General features: G+C 38.6%; 2 protein-coding genes across 3 annotated transcripts in view; both read left to right on the forward strand.

Moving 5' to 3' along the window:
• Nucleotides 1-14,283, forward strand: part of ehd4 (EH-domain containing 4) — a 25,035-nt gene extending 10,752 nt beyond the window's left edge. For both annotated transcript variants that reach the window (XM_007578133.2, XM_007578134.2), the window contains 6 exons: nucleotides 62-159; nucleotides 9,936-10,102; nucleotides 10,189-10,322; nucleotides 10,472-10,583; nucleotides 11,786-11,950; nucleotides 13,332-14,283. In XM_007578133.2, coding sequence (XP_007578195.1) covers nucleotides 62-159; nucleotides 9,936-10,102; nucleotides 10,189-10,322; nucleotides 10,472-10,583; nucleotides 11,786-11,950; nucleotides 13,332-13,889 — 1,234 coding nt within the window. In that variant the 3' untranslated portion in view covers nucleotides 13,890-14,283. The remainder of the gene's footprint in view (nucleotides 1-61; nucleotides 160-9,935; nucleotides 10,103-10,188; nucleotides 10,323-10,471; nucleotides 10,584-11,785; nucleotides 11,951-13,331) is intronic.
• Nucleotides 14,284-16,471: 2,188 nt separating this feature from the next.
• The window catches only part of slc3a2b (solute carrier family 3 member 2b), an 8,217-nt gene continuing 4,201 nt past the window's right edge, over nucleotides 16,472-20,487 (forward strand). The window contains exons 1-4 of the mRNA XM_007578135.2: nucleotides 16,472-17,098; nucleotides 18,212-18,402; nucleotides 18,995-19,168; nucleotides 19,916-20,013. Coding sequence (XP_007578197.1) covers nucleotides 16,725-17,098; nucleotides 18,212-18,402; nucleotides 18,995-19,168; nucleotides 19,916-20,013 — 837 coding nt within the window. The 5' untranslated portion in view covers nucleotides 16,472-16,724. The remainder of the gene's footprint in view (nucleotides 17,099-18,211; nucleotides 18,403-18,994; nucleotides 19,169-19,915; nucleotides 20,014-20,487) is intronic.

The raw sequence follows: 20,487 nt of genomic DNA on the forward strand, positions 1-20,487 counted from the left end.
GTGTGTGTGTGTGTGTGTGTGTGTGTGTGTGTGTGTGTGTGTGTGTGTGTGTATTTGACAGGTTTATCTGCTCTCAGATGCCCAACCAGGTTCTTCAGAGCATCAGCATCATCGACACGCCTGGTATTCTATCTGGAGAGAAACAGAGAATCAGCAGAGGTGTGAAGTCTCTCTTTATGCATTTCTGTGTATGTATGTGTGTGTATCCGTGTGTGTGCTTGTATATCCCATATAGAGAGGACCATCTTCATAGTTTTTACCAACAAAAGGAGGGCAGTGAGGACATTTTCCCAGTCTTCTTTTTTTATTTTAGTTCAACTTCACTCTGTTAGTTAATTAATTAATTAATTTTTGTATATTAAAAACTGTTAGGATGGGGTTTTTTTTCTCTGTATTGAATGAAATTAATAAATTAAAAAAAAAATGTAGACGTATAGGGTGAAGTTTTGATTAAGGTTAATGTTAGAAATAGACTAGTTATGGTTGGAGTTAGGAAAGATGCCTGGGTTAAGCATAAATGCAGATACTTGGATGTGTGTATGAGTGTGTGTCACTATGCAAGCTGCTGTGAGTGAGCAGGGGTGCTGATTATACTATAGGAATTATCGTTGACAAATTTGAATAATTACTTCCATAAGCAAAACAGTCCCATAACATGTTGCTCCCACTCCCATACTTCCCAGTTGGGATGTTCCTCTCAGGTTTCCAGTTTACCCTGCCAGTGGCCAAGCACAGCGGTTTTAGTTTCAGACCACAGGACTCAGACTTGTGGAGGTCAGCCACTGTCTTCATGATGTGATTTGATTTTCCCATGATGTCACACAAGGAAGCAGTGTGTTTATGATGCCTGCAGTTAACGCAAATGTTCTGAATTAACCTGAAACTTACAAACCTATGGCATCACTATGTGGGCTTTGCCAGTTTATTTAAATGCATAATAATCTTAGTGCATATAACTCTTGGTTTTATGAAGGAATTTAGTAAATAAAAATATTTTTTTTGTAATTATTATTTATTTATTTATTTATTTTACGAAGAAAAAAGCTGAAGACGTAAAAGGACTGACAGGCAAAAGTAAATTAAAGAGAGAAAACATGAACATGGGAGGATCTCTAGCCATGCTCAGGATGTTCTTCTTAAACGATTTGTTTTACAGCATGTTCATTATAAACTGATAAACCATCTAGACAAACCTTTTTTTATAAAAATGGATGGGGAGGAGGAATGTGAGATATTTTCCTGCTTTTTATCATTTTTATAATTGTACAACTTATTGACATCCATTGTTAGATGTGACTGTGGCTTTTTACTTTGTCACTGCCTAACCGCCTGTAAAGAGCATGTTGATGTTGTATGTGGATATCAGGAGAAGGAAACATTTCATGGTGATTTTTAAAAGTTGTGAACAATACTGAAGGTCAGACAAAAACAAAAAAGCCCATTTAGAACATCTGCTCTTTTGCCCCTAATAGGCATTTCCCCGAATGAGTGCAAGAAGAAGATTTCTTGTATTCACTTTTTTACATCCTGTTTTATCTCACCATCTGTTTCCTGTCATGAATCAATACTGCTGATCTCAAACCACAGAGGTTAGAAATGTAGATCTGAAACCAAAGGACACTGTAGCAGGATTCAATTCTCAGGAAGGATTCCCCCATGATGTTAGCAACTGACATGTCTACATGCTGTGGCAGTTTAATATTTACATTCTCTGATTTTTTTTTTGTTTTTGTTTTTTGTTGGGGTTTTTTTTACCTTGAGACAAAATGTGACAGCTTGTGGAATTGTAAAGGCAAAATTATTTCTATTATTATTCCTATCGGAGCTCTTTTTTCTTTTTTTTTAATTGTTAAGCTCAGTTACTGCTGTTGAAATCTTAGAAAATGTATAAATGAGAACTATGACATAATGCCCAGAGAAGAGGAGAGATTCTGAGGACATATGAATTTTAATCATAACTCAATAAGTGAATTCACATTAAATAATGTGCAGCTTTACCTCGTGTTGAAATTCCAGAATGTTGCTGTTTTCATGTCATTGGGATCAAATAATACATGTTTTGGAAATGTCTATTTAATGTTTGACTAGTAATTTATCTTTCAGAGGGACATATATTATGCTTAGCATTTATTACCATCATGATTACCAGTAAACAAAGAGCCCAGCCCATATTTGTGATGATGACAAGTCTCAGGCTCAGTCTTTGTGTGGTAGGATATAATTTGGCTGTTGCTCTCTAAAGATCTTTGCTTTTCTAAATAGTACAGTTCTGCGATGGGAACAGCACAGGTTTTAGAAGGATTCTGTCTTTAGATATGCATATCACACATTTTTTATTAGGATCATAGGAAAACTATGCAAGCTGTCTGAATCTGTTTTCTGTATACTTTCATGGCGTGTAGATAGTTTGTAAAGTTGTGTCGTAGTGTTAAAACCATCCATTTGAAAGAACAGCTCTTTGGCTGGCACACACAGATTTCGTAACAAGGTTGATGTGAGGTCAAATCTGGCAAAAGAAAGTGAGTGGTAGGAAAATACAACAGAGAAGTGGCTGGAAAAGCCCAGAGTTACGCTGAGGTCTCTGAGCCATGGGAGAGTTTAATAGGCTTTTACTGTATATCATAGAGAATACAGTCTACAGAACATGTTTTACTATTCTTGGTAGTTTGTTCTATAAAATGCAGAAATTCATTAATGGGATAAATAGTCCTATAATTGATAGTCCACTTGTACTAAGTAGGGCTGAAACAAACTAGTCAAATTAATCATGAGGAATCATTTAATGAAATAATCATCAACTAATTTAGCTACTGATTAATGCTAACTGAAGTATACAGACTTGAATAAAGGCTGTTTGCTGAAAGAACAGCTCACTCAGTGCAGTAATTGAGACAAAACTGTACAACTGTCTACATTTTGCATTTAGGATACAAACAAAAGCTTCATTTGTAGATATATTCTATCCAGAACTCCTCAAGTTGCATAGTTTTAGCTTCACCTGGTTCATTTTCTCTTTATTTAAAAAAAATAAATAAATAAAAATAGTAAAAATTGCTATTGAGCACCTTTTGCTGTCTCACAGAAGTGTACTGCTGTCACGAAGCACAACACATTTTCGAACACTATTACGTTATAATGTGATATTATATTGTACAAATGTGCCAATTTGTATTGCATGCTTCTCTACTATCCTGTGCATTACGCTTTGGATTAGTTTAATCCAAAACGTAATGCACAGATGAGCTCTACATTGACGTTTTCACATTGTAGGAGTATTTTTATGCATTAAATAAAGAAATGCTGTTATAGCATTTTAGGTAATGAAATGTTCACTTTAACAAGAATAAAATAATTATTTTTTAGTATTTTTTAATGTATTTGTAATACTGTATAAAACAATTTTAATGGTTAAATAAAAAATCTGCAGAATGGGCCAATTACTTTATCCAGTTAATCATCAGACTAATCAATACCTAAAATAAATGCTAGTTGCAGCCCTAGCAGTAAGAAACAGTTTCATGTATACAGGTCATTTTCTTTAATTATGACAGTCAAAAATTGTTGCAGCAGCTGCTGATGTCATTAGTTTAAATTGCAAAACAACTGAATCTTTTGACTACTATGTATCTACATGTCTTAAATCACATTTGTGAGACACCAAATCTTGCCAGGCTCCAAACGTGGGGCTTGTGATGACAATAAGAAGATGATCAAACCCAGAATCCTGCAGCAGCTGCAGGTTACAGGTGTGTCCAGTGTCAATATTTGTAGCTCCTGTATTGATGTGCTCTGCTTGCAGAAACTGCTGCTTTGTACGGTTGTTCTAGTTCATTTAACATGCTAATGAACAGAAATTGAATCCAGTCATCTGTCTGTGTTTTTACATCCCAGATGCTAATGTGGTTTCTCTTGGGAGCTTCCAGGACTCGACATAATGTTATTTATGAGAATCTGTAAATAGACTCGGCTAAGTTATAAATGACTTTATGATCTTCCGCACATGTACTAGCTACTTGCAAATCAAATAATTTAATTGCTCATCTCTGGTCTGCATGTGGACTAAATTACGTCCAAATCCTATCTGTTGTTCTGGGTGAGTAACTCAGTGAGTGTAGATGTAAAACGCAGCCGATGCTGAGAAGCTGTTGTGTTTTCAGAGCGGATCACGTCTGCACTGTGGACTGCTTCAGGGTCTGTTTTTCCAGCTGGTTCAACAGGTTGAGTTGAACTGGAAAAAGTCTATCAGTCTTGCAGTACTATAAATATATTCCTACTTCCTGAACTTTGTCACATAGTGCTACTTTGCAGTCTAACATTACATATTGCAATGATGGTAGTCTGTTGAGATTTTAAGTTACAAGCTCAACATAGTTTAATTTGAAGTGAAAAAGATGTACGGTTTAAAAAAAAAAGTTTGCTAGGAAAATCTGAAAAGTGTGGCATTCTGCCAAAATAAAGTAAAGTTTCTCCCCATTAGAAAATGGAATCTACAAGCATCATTTTGCTTTTCGCTCCAGAACCATCTTCTGGTTCTGGTTGCTGAACACTGACTCTGTTGCCCCTGCATTGAGTCAGCCTGGGCGAATGACAGCATCAGGCTAAAGGCCCCGGCTTGCTGGGCCAAGGACAGAACATGGAGAATGGGACGAGGAGGGGGAGGGACCAAGACCCGTAGGAAGTGTGGGCTCTCCCTCCATCTGGAAATATTTAGAGCTTTCAGCTGATGTAAAATTCCTCCTGGAGACGTTTGACAAGCCAGCTGCTATTCAGCACCAATACAAACTAATTCAACATTACTGACAGATACCGTTCCACCACACAGAGGTCGAGATTTCACTGAGGTCATTGTTGTTTTTCAGTGTTTTGTCAAGGATCTTGTTGGATTTTTAAAAATATATATATAAAGCAACTGTGCTAGACTTGAGAATTCTTTGATGCTCATTTTACATTTCAGTGGAGCCACAGTACAAGTAGGAGATTTTGCCTCCCGTTCCACCCAGGCTGTAAAGATAAACCACAATAATGATAAAATTTTGAATGCAAAGCTACAAACTGAATAAATTGAACAAAATAACTGGAAAAAAACTGAACAAGGTAACATCCAGTAAGTTCCTGTTACATCTTTGCAGTCATTGATAAAAGGACCAAGCAAAAATATGCTAAAAAGCACACTTTTGAGACTATTGCTTACAGATATTTCATCAAAGAGGATGAATGCATGAATCTGGAACAGGAAAATGTCTAACAGATTTATCCTTTACATAAGGGTGAAAAACAAAGCCATTGTTGAAATAAAACCTTATAGCAGGGGTCTCAAACTCCTGGCTGGAAGTGACCTGTGTGCTCCCTTCCTCCAGCCCTAGACTTCATGTCAAAAATATAATGACCATAATGCAATAAGGCCATTAAGCAAGATACAAAAAAAATTATCTATTTAACATTATATATGTAATTGTACTATAAGAGCAGCTTTTGATGAGCTCCAGGAGAGGTCAGATTAAAATTAAAACTGTCACTTTGACTCTAAAGACTGCTTTTTGAATATTTATGTTTTAGCAATTAAGGAAATATGAGCAGAAAGCATAAATATGATGAGGGACTGGCTCAGCAGCAAAGAGTTATTTGTAATGACAACATTTACATCTTTACATATGTCTGTGTTTTTATTTTTGATAATTATAAAGTAAATAGTAGAAGTGATGTCACATGATTGGCCAGAAAGAAAGAACCAGATTGTTTCAGCTTTAAGAGGCATCGATTAGTTATTTAATATTTGTACACAATTTGCAGTTTTGTATTATTTATTCAATAATTTCAAATTAAAACATTATTATTTCAGAAAATTATATATACATATAATATTATACATACTGAATGTCCCTCTGAACACACCATCCTCATGGTGAAACTAATAACCTGCTTTTTATAGAGGTTCTATCCAGTCTGAATTAGCTTGAGCTTTTTTTTCAAGGTCCAATGGGCAGAAGCTTCGGTCGGTAGATGTTCTAAGACACACCCCAGAAGATCTACAGCTGGACGTGCAGTGAAACGTGATTTAATGAAGCGTTGCCTCAGGAAAGCTTAATACAAAGATCAGGTGGTAACAGTTTTGCAAGACCGTTGGCAGCCCATGATGACTTAGCAGTGGGAACAAGGTCATTATTCTGGGTGTGTGTGCAGGTGAAATCCTGGTTCAACATCAGCAGTCAGTAACAAGACACTCTGGATCTGAATCTGTGGGACTTACTGCTGGTTTGGAAGGTTATTGCAGCTCATCAGCACCTGATGTGCTGAAATAGATTTGATATTACTGTTCTATTGTGAATGATGGATTCCACTGGGCTGGGTTTTAATAACTGGATATAAATGAGACTAAAAAGGTGCTTAAAAGGTTTTAGCTGGTGGACTAGGAATGTGTTTCCTGTTATGAAGCACAGATGCTTCCAGTCCTTTGAGATTTTCTGTATGGTAATTTTCTGCTCAGGATCCTGTAATGGAAACAGTGTCTGAGCAGGCAGAGCTGTGCGAAACACTGAGTGTGTTACGTCCACTTTGTTTGTAGTGTAACCATGAATTGTCTATTCTGTCCCACTGAGTCTTAGTTTTGCTGTGAGGGATTTAAACTGCGTGGAAAATTCCAGCTGCATGTTGGGCTGCGGCTCGTCTGCAGGGTGGGGCCTCGGTTTGCCCACTGGGCTTTGCTCCAAGTGCTCACACAAAATTTCCTGCCACTCTGTCATCATCAGAGGGTGGAGTCGCACTCCGTTAACAACCGGGCAAGGTTTCAACTGGGGAACTCTTCATTTTAGATTTTTCCACAATTACTGTTAATTTAGAGATGTCTGAGACTTTTTTATGTTGTATTTTTGAAGATAATTTTAATAATGCGCTAATAAAATGAGTGTTTTCTTCTTTTATGAAAGATTATTTCTAAAATCTACAGTGTCCTCTTTTGATAAAATGTAATTTTGGATAACTGGACCTGGATGCCTGACTGGAGTAGAAACTCACCAAGCAAACAGTGAATCAGAAAAGTGAAGTGGTTTGTCTCCAAAACAAAAACTGCGTTATGACATTTAAGTGGCATTCTATACACCATTCTTCTTATATTTCCTTCTTTTACATGCAGATCACACACAATCTACAGTTTGTTGTTTCAATAGATATATTTGTCTCTTTAGTATAATAAGCTTTTTTGGAGTATGCTATTTACAAATTACATAAGTAACATCCTAAGTAAAAATTCATTCTTCCAACATGTTTATTTAGTATTTCTGGGCACATAGTGCTATAAATGGCCCTATCAAGTAACCTTAAGTACCTTCAGTTATTTTTAAAATGCTGTCAAATATGACTTAAATAAGTTTAATCTTTAAAAAAATATTAATAAGTAAACTTATTAATATAGTTCAAAGGCCTGTCATCATAACACATTTTGTTGGATAATAAACTGTTCCAAAAGTTATTGTGATCAACGATAATATTGTTTTGAGACCATTTTCAAGTAATATAATGGTAATGGCATAAAAATGCAAGAACACATTCTCAAAGATCAACAAACTTTAAATTCTAATGAACATTTAACACTGGAATTTGAAGATATTTTAAATATCCAATATAAATAAACAAAATAACAAAATATAAAATGGAAACTGAAGTCTTTGAAAACAAGATTCTCCTTCAAAAAGGCCTAGTTGAGGCCAAAGCATCAGACTAAAGACTTTGGTCGTCCAGTGTTTGGTAGAAAGAGAGAGAAGAGAAGAGAAAATTATTGAGTTCGTTTTAATTTATCCTGCGACAGGTTTACTCGTTGGACTAAATAGTTCAAAGATATAACTGAGGTGTTTAAACAGAGAACAGCATCCAGAAGTAAACTGTTCTGGTAATGCTTGCTGTTTACACTCAGGAATTTCAGTCCAGACTGGAGGAACAGGAACTCAACAAGCAAACAATGAGAGTTCTCTCAAGAGATGGAGCTGATTATTAGCTGATACTGACCATAAAACCCGGTCAGCTGACCTGACCTGCTGGTTCTCTGAGCTCTTCCCCTTCAGGGACCGGTGTCCAACCCTTCACTGACTGACTGTAAAAGTTCTAGAAGCCATCATCATCAGTGTGTTATTTGGGAGCAGGGTGGTTTGTTACTGGCCTCCTTCCTGCTCTCGATGCCTGAAGTGGTGAAATCCGTGTGTGGAACATATTTCAGAACTCTCCACCGTTTCATCTCAATGTTGTACTCTAAATATGTGAAAGCACTGCAGGGGAAGTAGTATTGTTAGGCTGGAGGTGTTTCCCTTTTCAAAGGAAGTGGAACATATAAAGTAATCAGTCACCCTGTTCTAGAAGCAGAGGCTAACTAGACCTCATATCAGAGGAATTTCCTTAGTTTTTAGACCTGCTGGAGTTTTGCTTCCTCTCTGCGTTGCTGTTGTGTGATTGCTGTCAGCTGAAATGTGTCTCAGAGGTGCAGGAAGTGTCCTTGCTGATGACAGTAGTTATTGTTCGGCATCATGTCCCCTGGGCTGGTCCTGAGCCAACACCTGAAGCCTCCGGTGTAACCCGAGCCCTGACGGAGGAGGCAGATGGGGACGTCGTTCTGTTGCCAGTGGCAACACCCTCACTTATTCATGAGAACCTCCAGCCTGGGAATATTCCACCAATCTCAACTCATTCATTTGAGATAAATTAGACAAAATTTATCTAGAAAGAAGTGGATAAATCTGTATTTATACTGTTACAGAGTGACTGTAACAGTAAAGGACAGTAGAGGCTGATTATTTCAGTGTAGAGCCTTTTACACGACCATACAGGAAGAGTACTTCATGTACTTGTAGACATTTGAAAATAGTTTGAGTTATTGCCTGTAACCAGTCTTTAACTTAAAATATGAAAGCAAGGCCCAAAATTCTCTTAAAACCTGCAATTCTAGACATATTTGGTGTCCAGTCAGGAGTGTTTCCAGCCAGAGCACAATCGCCTAGGAGCTATTGCTGTAAATTTCCGTTTTATGTTGAAAATCTTTGCCTGGATTGAGTTTCCAGGTCTGAGCTCACTGTTATCGAAACAGACACACCCTCACTGCCACAGCTCACTTTACACACATGCTCTTGCACAATTAAAAGGCACAAAAGTTCAACAAGTGTGCCCTCACAGTTTGTACATCATTTCTAAAACTGTGTGTTCTGCCAGAGAATAGCTGCAGCAGATGTGTGTGCTGAGCCTGAGAAACTGCCATGTCTAATAAGTCAATAGCTTTTTGCTATCTTGGACAGTTTTTGGATAAGCTTTGTTTGCTGGTCTGCAGTGGAGTGTGGACTCTTTTCTTTGTGTTTGACAAATAAAAAAATGAGCCGTTGCCATGGTAGCTTGGTAAACATGCTATATAGACACATCTATACAACAGAGCTCCCAGACAGCTCTTAAATGTGCAGTATGTAACTTTTACTTAATATGTTTTTTTAAACATTGTCACCATGTCATGACAGTATAATATGAGACAGATGATCTGTAGAAAGATCAATCTCCTCCACTTCCTGTCTGAGCTACTATTGCCGTCTAAAGACAACCAATCCCAGTCAAAAACAACCAATCAGAGCTAGGAGGAGGGGCTTAGTGCTGTCAGTCACTCTTGTGAATGTGCTGCTCATTTACTAACGGCGGAGAAACAACTCACCATCCGGGGAAGCAAAGCACACAAAGGAGTGATTGACAGCGCTAAAACCCGCCTCCTGGCTCTGATTGGTTGCTAGCACAGGGAGAATGCTGAGGAACCCTATATTTTTCTAATTTTATTATCTGTCTCACTATTTTTCACAACATGCTGACAGTTTCAACAAATATGTAAAAAGATATATATTTGTATAAAAGTTACACACTGCAGCTTTAAATAAACTTTTCTAATAACTCTCTTTCTCTCCTCTTCCTCCCACCTTCAGGTTATGACTTTGCAGAGGTTCTGCGCTGGTTTGGGGAGCGGGTGGACAGAATCATCCTGCTGTTCGATGCCCACAAGCTGGATATTTCTGACGAGTTCTCTGAAGCCATAAAAGCCTTTAAGGGACAAGACGACAAGATCCGGGTGGTGCTCAATAAGGCCGACCAGGTGGGACGGGCAGAGGGATTCTAGAGACCTGAGTTCATGTGTTCATCTAGTCATGCTGAACACCTACCTTTCCCCTCTGTGTTTAGGTGGACACCCAGCAGCTGATGCGGGTGTACGGTGCCCTCATGTGGTCACTGGGGAAGGTGATTAACACCCCAGAGGTGGTGAGAGTGTATCTTGGTTCCTTCTGGGCCAAACCACTGCAGAACACAGAGAACAGGTCTCACTCAAAAATCCATTCATTCACTCATTCAAACCTGGGTAGAGCTGATGGCATTCTCACGCATTTATTTATGTTTGGACAGTTTATATGTGGTTGTTTGTTCACGTAAAATGTCACCTCATTTATTCATTTCTGCTCGTCTTCAGGCGTCTGTTCGAGGCCGAGTCTCAGGATCTCTTTCGGGATATTCAGAGTCTTCCAAGGAATGCTGCTCTCCGTAAGCTCAACGACCTCATTAAGAGAGCCAGGCTGGCCAAGGTGACAAAAGATTCTGCATGTTCCGATGCTTTGAGAATCATGGGAGTACTAAGAAATGTTGCTCAGAATCCAAGACAAATAGAAAATCTTGCACTTTTAGTGTTTTAAAAAAAACATAGCTGTCTGTAAAACCCTAAATGATTGCGGTGGGTGGGGTAAAGCCGCGGCATTAGTATTTAGTTTTCTAACTTGCTTTTTTTTATTTTTTATAAGAGAATAGTGTTATACATGCATGTAAATTATGTAAATGTTACATATTTTCTCAATAGAATGTCTGAAAGCATTGTGATAAAGTATTAAGAAGTCAGAATTTTGTTTAAAATGAGCCACATTTGAAAATCAGACTGGAGTACATTTCTGATGAAAAACCGACATGCAGTAGGGACCAGATATTTACATGCACTGCATGAAGAGATAGAATTATTTTTTCGTGACTGTTTGAAATAAAATCAGACTAAACCTTTCCTGTTTTAATTCTGTGGATTAACAAAATTATTTATATTTCTTAAATACCAGTTTAATTTTTTTTTGTATGACGTCCTTTAACATTCAGGAGCGTACACACAGTAGGGACCTTTAAACAACTAGTGTAACCCCAGATGACAATGTTATGGTATTGTTAGCTTCTCATACATTAATCTACAACATTGGAGTTGAGTGGAGGTAAGCACACCTCAACAAGTCTGGTTCATCCTTGGAAAGATTATTATGTGAAAATTGAGAAGCAATATTTCAAGACATCAGCCAGGAAGTAGAACTGGGTCTTCCAAGTGGACAATGAGCCTAAGTGTGTGACCTGAATAAATTACAAGAAAGTTGATGTTTTGACAGGAAAGTCAGTGTTTTGGTGTGCTCATCACAAAGTCTTGTTCTCAGACTCCTAGAAAATGTGTGAGCAGAGCTGAAAAGGTGTGTGAGCACCCAACCCAGTTCTGTCAGAAGAATGGATATGGGGCTTGCTATATCTAGGGCTTATACCAAATATAAGGAAACTTTTTCCAACATTCCTAAATTTGAAGAAAGGCAAACAAATGACGCCACTCTTTTTTTTCCATCTTTCAGCAAATAGAAATTACTTTGGTATCCCTAATTAACCTATATTAGAATAGTAGTCTGATTTCACAGTTATGTTTGTTGCAATGTGTGTAAATATCTGAATTCACCAACTACACCCTCTAAAATCTCCTGGTCTTGTCCCTTAGGTGCATGCTTACATCATCAGCTACCTGAAGAAGGAAATGCCTTCTCTTTTTGGGCGTGAAAAGAAGAAGGAAGAGCTGATCATGAGGCTACCAGAGATCTACATCACTCTGCAGAGAGAGCATCACATCAGCCCTGGAGACTTCCCCAACGTCACCAAGATGCAGGTAGAAGCAGAAGTCCTCCTCCATTTAAAACCAACCAATATGCAAATGAATCGTGGCTGATTCAAACACTGCTCATCATACAGCAGGCTGCTTTTCTACAATACAGGCCCTACATCTGGTTAGTAAAGAAATGAAAACAAACTAGATCCTGACAGTTCACTGCTGCTAAGTCAGTTTGTCTAACTGTTGATGAAAACTGTTGAGATGTTGTTACTCTACAATGACAGGAAAAATGGAGAAGCCTGAAGCTTCATTTTGAAGTATAACTGTGTGTGTGTGTGCATGTGATCAATGTTTTAGACACTTAGGACAGAATGAACTCGGCTGCAGCTGGTCTCTGATTCCTGTAGGGAGATGCTGATAGTGGGTGTGTGATTTCCCAAGTTGCACTTAAATAGTTGGCTGTTGGTGGATGTTTGAGAATTTTCTGTCCCCTGTTTTCTGTCCCCAGGGACAACAACAGACACAACTATGGTCTGTAACTTGTTGAAATGCTCTTCCTCTTTATAAATCTTCCTTCCATTGTTTTGAAAGCCTTCTTGAAGACTGTGGTCCCACCTGAACATACAACACTGACAGACAGGCTTTGGTGTTGCCCAGTGGTCAGAAGGGATGCTGTGTCCAGCTGCAAACAGCTGACAGTGTGATGTTCAGCTCTATTACTGTGATACAAAACAAACTCTCCTTAATGTTGCCAGTTCACACAGATGTGAGGTTGAAAACCCTACAGCCAAACACTTTTCTTGTTTTCCTTCAATTTTACATTACACATGCAGATAACTTCTAATACTCACACAGTCAAACTGCTAATCACCATTTTCACTGCTTTCAAACTTGCCCAACACTTAAACATATATTTGAGACTGTCAAGTGGTTAGACATTTATTTTCATGTTATTATTTTGAAGTGGGTGTAGACTGTTTAACAGCAGTTCTGTTTCATCTCTCCATGTTCTCTCTTTCCATTTACTTTATTTTAAACAAGAATTATACAGGAACAAAGAAGCATGGACAGTACACAACAGGATAGGAATGTAAAAACAATATACATAGGAATGTAAATTATAATGTCAAAATTAAATTGTTGCTCAAGAGTTGTAGTCTTTCAAGGGCAGATTTAATTTGAATTGAAGTTAGCGTTTCATCATTAGTTTTTGTTAAATATCATGTTGATGTAGCGCTTAAGGGTTAGCGCAACTAACTAAAAAGTTAGTTGCGCTAACCCTTAAGCTAGCACAACTGATCACAGCGGCTAACCCTGCCACTGGGATCAATACGTCATTCAAGCCACAGAATATTATTTAAAGGCAGATGTTAACATGTCTTGCATACAATGACAAATTACTTCTGTTGACCTTGTGCTTCTTACTCTTCTCCTCCAGGACATGCTGCAGCACTATGATTTCAGTAAATTTCCGTCTCTGAAAATGAAACTGATTGAGTCAGTGGATAAGATGCTGGCCACCAAGATTGCAGTTCTGATGGCAATGATCCGAGAGGAGGAGTCCAAGCTGCCTCCAGCCATGGTGTCCGGTGGGGCGTTTGAGGGCTCTGAGGACGGGCCTTTCGGTCGAGGTTATGGTGAGGGTATTAGTGCCGGCGCGGATGCAGACGACTGGATCGTCAGCCGTGACAAACACCGCTATGATGAGATTTTCTACACACTGATGCCCGTCAATGGTAAGATCACCGGCGTCAACGCGAAGAAGGAGATGATGAATTCCCGGCTACCCAACACTGTGCTAGGAAAGATCTGGAAACTGGCTGACTGCGATCAGGATGGCATGCTTGACGATGAGGAGTTTGCCCTCGCTCAGCATCTCATTCAGATCAAGCTGGAGGGCTATGAGCTGCCCAACGAGCTGCCCAATCACCTTGTCCCTCCGGCCCATCGTAAGAACCCCACTGCAGATGCACTGTACAACCACACGGAGGACTAGAGAGCTCACAACGTGCCAAACAAGCCACCAAAGAGGGAGACTGTGATGGAAGAAGGTCCTAATGTGGAGAAACCACAACAGATCAACATCAGACAATCAAATAACTTTTAATGTTGGAGCTTGAATATTTCAGCTCAAAGACTCCTGAGAGGAAAAATCTGGTTTCAACTGTAAACTGTTTTGAAAGAGAACTTTGCTGTGAAAACCAAAAAAGTTATTCTCTAAAATACTTCTTGCCTTAACTATTTTGGATTTCTGTCTTCTGTTTGTGATGTATTACAACTTCAGTTTATTTCCACTTTATCGCCTACAGTATGTTGATGTGAAAAACTGGGATTTTTTTCACTGCTATTATTTTTTTCTGACAAATTAAAGAACTGCTTTAATATTGTAAGGAGTCGTACAAAACATGTTTTTATTCAAACATATACATCCTGGTATTTACATTGAGGGCTTTTCTTTTTGTTTCTTAATTGCATTTTAGAAATATACCAAAGCTGAAGTAGACCGACACTAAAATTGTTTTTATTTTTTACATCTTCTACCAAAATACAAATTGCAAGCGTGGTGATACTTAAAAGAAACTTTCTCACAGAAAACCCCAAATCAACACCTGGATGGACCAGATTTTTGTATATTTCAGTTTTTTATACATTTATATATATATATCACTGTTATTTTTGTTTGTTTGTTTGTTTGTTTTTTCTTTTGGTCAATAAGATTTTATTTATAAAGAATCTCTGTCATCTCTACTGAGATGGTAGTCACAGCAGAGCTATGACTCTGTTAGGCTCCAACTGTAAAAAAAAAAAAAGAAAAAAAAAGAAACTTGAAATCATTTTTGTTATCCAATATAAAACAATAACATCTAACAATTCTTTTTCAAATATTTGTAGAAAGTGTCCGGGGTAATTTTTGTTCTACCACATTAGTGGAATCCCATTTTTTGTTCCCAAATTCCATTTGATTTCTCTGAAAAAGCAGACATCCTCTGATAAAATACCATCACTTTTAGAGTTTGAACCCTGTCACTTCCCAATGTAACAAAGTAGAAACACCGTCAACCACAGGATTTATGTGGAAGTCAAGCTTAGGTTCCATCCCTTTGCCTTGTGAAACAGGTGATAATAATAACAACAGAACAGAATCTTTACTGATATAAAATTGTATGAAGCTGTAAAATCATCTACAGCTAACTCAAAGTGTTTTAATAATAATCAGATGAAAACTTCAGAAGATGAAGAGAACAAAGCCAGAAGTCTGGATCTACATCACGGCTTTACCTGATTGACTCTAATGTATGGACTGTTCCACATCTACATGGTTATTAAACCACCAGCCCACCCTGTGTACTATCACAGAGAAATGGTCATGGGAGATGGTATTTATTTAGTCATGTGACAGTGACAGGGATGCAGCAAAGGATTGTGGGGAGTTAAACTAATGAAGTCAGCAGTATGGTTGTTGTTTTTTAAAAAGGGTTGTTGAATAGGTTGTGAAACATATACTTACTGATACTTTCCAATATATATATATATCAGTTATTTATGACCCATAACAGCAATACTAATATTGGATAAGGATATCAGGCCAAATTATCAGTCCTTTTGGCACTAATACCACAGCGGCCTCCCACATTTTTCACAACGGATTCCCTTACTGACTCTACGGTAGTAAGGGAATCAAACCAAGTCTACAGCCAACTTCCTCTACCACCCAATGTGACTGCTGAAAGTGTAATTCAGGGAATTAATTCTTCCTTCACTCTTAGACATCTTGCCATGTCTGCATAATATACAAACAAACAAACAGGGTGAGGCTGCTGTGGCTGGTGGGCCAGGCTCAGAATCTGACTGCTTTGGGCCCTCGTCAACTTTGGACAGGCCCTGAATAAATGTATCATTTTATTGCTAAATACTGGGCAATGCTCACTATTGGCATATTTACAAATGTGTCCACTGATTATAGATGACATATAAATCTGAATGTGTTTATTCAAAATTGAATAACTACAGGGAGGCAGGGCCAGCCCAAGCCTTTTTGGGTCCCTAAGCAGATCTTCACTGCGGCCCCCCCATACCAGCATGACAACCATATTCTTTATTGTTGCTAAGCTGCTCTATGGGTGTAACATAGAGTAGCTGTGTGTGTTGCATAGCTATTCTGATCCATTATTATCATTATTAGCATAATCTGTAATTAGCTTACATCATACCAGTGTTATTATGGCTATTAGTTTTAACCTTACATGAGTAGCAAACTAAAGAAAATTTGGATTTTGAAATGCAGATTGGTCTTTAAGTGGGTCATATTATTTTAATTATTTGAAAGTAATAAACATTCAATTTACAGTAAAAAAGTTAAGTTTGTTAGCTTACATTTCCCCAGCAGTGGCAGCAGCAAACAGCTGGAAAAAATCCACCAACTCTTATAGTTTTTTGATGTGTAATAACCTTTCTTTCTTTCTTTCTTTCTTTCTTTCTTTCTTTCTTTCTTTCTTTCTTTCTCTCTTTCTTTCTTTCTTTCTTTCTTTCTATGTTATTTTGCATATATAAATATATATGTGGTGTTCTTGGGGTCTCCCAGCAGCCACTTAACTCGCAAATGCCTTGGGCCGCCTCTGCTGGAAGGAAATCCATCTTTTTATCGTCAGCTACTGAGTGGAGCTGAGTGTTTCCTACTGCACTTGAAGGCAGCAGATAGAGCAAGCCTGGTAGACGCTGACTGATTTTTACAAGCTCACCAGCAGACACACCGTTTACAGCAAACCTCATCCTTTGAAAAAAAAAATTAGAAGAAAGAAAGCTCGGGGACAGACAGTGAGCTGGAGTCGGGATGAACACGGAGGAGACTAATGTGGAGATGAAGGATGCTCAGAACATCAGCGCGGAGCAGAAGGACGGCCCGGATGCGGCCGCGGATGTGGGCGCGGATGCAGCCGCGGATGCAGCCGCGGATGCGGCTCGGGCCGCTGTGGATGCTGATGCTACCGAGGCTGATGTGAGCGAGGCCGACCTGGACCAGGAGGAGCAGGAGAAGCAGCCCATGACCGCCGATGGAGACCGGCCCCCGGAGGCTCCTCCTGAGGGGAGGGAGGAGGTGGACGCGGAGAAAAATGGCTCCGTGAAACTGAAGATCCTGGATGAGGCGGAGGAGACGTTCACCGGCCTGAACAAGGAGGAGCTGCTGCGGGTGGCGGGGACTCCTGGGTGAGGAGGACACGCTGTTCACAGACACACGGTCCTGTTTGTAGGAGCAGGGGAACCGCTTTCAAATGGGGTTAGATGCTGGTTATTAACAACTTGTGGAAAATAAAATGTTTTCATTTTTTTTAATGTGAAATATCACTTAGATCTATTATTCAGAAAATATCCTGCAGTATTGATCTATTTCTAGGTTGCTGAACAGGGACACACTTTGTTTTGTACAATGTTGTAGCTTCATTTTTTATGCTGATAATTTTTAAAGACTGAGTTCAGCTAAAAACGGGTTAGAGCCACAAATATCAAAAGACCTCAAGAACAAAAGACACAGTATAATTTTTGATTATTTATTATTTAATTGATTAACTACAGGAAATATGTTGTAATTATTAAAAAGCTATTTTATTCCTATTTTTTATGTTTTAGTTTAAAGAAAACATTTTTAAAAAGAAGATGACTACATTTTTGTATATGGTATGCTGATATTTTCACCCAGGCTAACAAGAAAAATAGATTGAAATAAAAATGATTGATACTTTTAGTGTCATTCTGTTGTAAACATGAAATGAAATTATTCCATGAAAAAACCTGCATTTGGTATATCTATTTTTAAAACTTAAGTTGTTTATTAAATTATTTTTTAAATCATTTTTAGTCATTTTTTTTAAGAGTCATTTTGGAAGGTCCAAAGACCCATTTGTGGCTCCGGAGCCACATGTTGTTGTCCTCTGTGCTATAGGGCCAGATTAAAGCATTCATTAATCTGGTTAGCGTAGCAGCAAAACAGTTTTGTCCCAAATGATCAGCTAACTTCACCTCAGTGTAATAATCACATCATCAGCACAGCTGAAGCTAATAAATTCATCAGTACAAGAAGATGTGAACAAAGTTGCTGAAATACTCTAAACATCATTTTATTAAAGTGATGTTTAATAAGGTGATGATGCACTAGAATGATGTTATTGGAGCATCATGTCACCAAACATCAGGCATCAAGCTGTGTCATATGAGCTGATAACGTCTTACTTCTGTAGACTCAATTATGATCATTTAAACTGGAAGATTTTGGAGGTTTATGGTTGTTAAGGGTCGTCTGGATACGTTTTGTTCTTTCCCTAGTTGGGTAAGAACCCGCTGGGCGCTGCTGCTGGTGTTCTGGCTCGGCTGGTTGGGGATGTTGGTGGGAGCTGTCCTCATCCTGCTGCAGGCCCCTCGCTGCAGAGAGCTGCCGGCCACCAGCTGGTGGAACCAAGGCCCACTGTACCAGATCGGAAACATCCACGCCTTCACCGATACACACAACCTGAAGGGTGAGCTGCTCCCCATGCGTCCGCTGACCTGCACTCACACACACACATGCACACACACACTGTGTTGCAGGAATGATAAAAACAGTGTTAAACAGAATGTGTTGGTGATATCTGGACAGAGTAATTATCTGCTACAAAAGTAAAGGTGTGTTCAACTACAGCAAATCATCAGGAGTTTGTAGAGCTTAGAAAAAAAGAGGGTAGATTTTTGCCAAAAAAACCAGAAAATTTTAGATAAAACTCAGAAGTTTTCTAGAAAAAAAACTGGAAAATTTCTGAGTTTATAAAATCAAAAGGTTTTCCACTTTTAAAGCTCAGAAATTTCCCTGTCAATTCTAGAAAATTTCTGAGATTAAGCTACAATTTTTTTTTTTTTTTGATGGAAATTTCCTCCTCCTTTGATTTTATATCCAATGGCTCTAATACGCCATCATGTGATGTTAATCAGATGAATAATCTTATATTGTTTTCTGCTCCATGTGAGATCTACCGAAACATTCTGCTCGCTCCTGTTTCTCAGTTTTGTAGATACTTGATTCTCTTTAAAAGGATGAAAAATTAAAGAATCCTCCCTGACTTTCCATCCTGGTAGGTGTGGAGCAGAAGATGACCAGTTTGTCCCAGCTGAAGGTGAAAGGTTTGGTGGTTGGACCGATTCACGTTGCTCCACCTGATGAAGCCATCAGCCTGAGGTTTGAGGAAATTTCACCTGAAGCCGGAAACCTGGAGCAGTTTAAAGGTGTTATCCAGGCGGCTCGCCGAAAAGGTGAGGAAACACTGGAAGATGCTTTTTCAGAGCCATTCTTAGACTATGAAGCCCAGGAATGCACAATATATCAGATTATATCATCCATCATAACATATCGGTATCGGACCAATAAGTTAAACTGGGCCGATAACAACTGATGTTTATGTTCATCTTGTTGCCACTTGTGTTTCAGGAGTGGAGCAGGTCAGTCAGGTGGTCTCTGTTCAGTCATGTTATAGTGATGCAGCAAAAGATTGTGGGATGCTTAACTGAAAGAGAGAAGCAGAGTAGGCGGTGGTCACTTTTACATGATATCAGAAGTGTACCGAAACATATATAACAGATATATCTGTAAATACTGGTTAACAGCCATAAAGAAGAATTAATATTGGATATTGATATTGGCCCAAATCAGAGCATCCTTGATAAAGACAATCACAAGGTCCAGTTTTTTCTTTGGCTCATCTGTTTATTATGTACATAGTGATTATATTTACTCAAAATCCCAAATGTAGACTATAAAACTTCACAAATAAATGTTATATTTAGCAAAAATACTTGGTAAACCCTGAGAAAGCATAGCTAAATAAAATCTTCACAGAATTCTTGCTCTCATTATTGTGGCATTTAGCCCATTAAAACTCCTCTCAGTAACACTAACCGATCTAAAACAGGAAATATTTAGCCTGAATGTCAAACTACGAGGAAGAAATTATGTCTTTTATACACAATGTGTAATTATCCTTCTTTCTTCCTCTTTTGTAGGTATTTCTGTGGTTTTGGATTTGACTCCAAACTACCAGGGTTCATCTGGACCCTGGTTCTCCAGAAACAGCATAACAAACGTAGCAGAGAGACTGAAGGTAACGACCGACTGGAAACCAACATGAGCTAAATGTACAGGAAGTCATCAACATGAGGTAGAAGTGAGCCAAGACAATCCACCAGAATAATGATGTGCTGGAGGTAATGAGTGCCAACAGGGGCCCAAAAAAACTGCAGGAGTTGCTCATTTGTTTGTGTGTGTGTGTGTGTGTGTGTGTGTGTGTGTGCGCGCGTGGGTGGGTGCGCGTGTGTGTGTGTGTGCTTTCAAGACTCTAAGAAGACCCTAAACCGATGTCACGTTTTGATTTGGTTAAACTGTCGATTCTTGGGGAAGGGTGTGTGTGTGTGTGTGTGTGTGTGTGTGTGTGTGTGTGAGAGAGAGAGTGTGTTATCCTACATCAAAAGGGAGGGAATATAAAAGGTGAATGTCAGACTTTGATGTAAAGCTTCCCACTGTTAAACTTCAGCTTCAATAAGCATTTTTAACTGTTGCACAAAGACAGCAGCATGGC

The sequence above is a fragment of the Poecilia formosa genome, unplaced genomic scaffold, assembly GCF_000485575.1.
Source record: "Poecilia formosa unplaced genomic scaffold, Poecilia_formosa-5.1.2 Scaffold468, whole genome shotgun sequence".
Lineage (NCBI taxonomy): Eukaryota > Metazoa > Chordata > Actinopteri > Cyprinodontiformes > Poeciliidae > Poecilia > Poecilia formosa.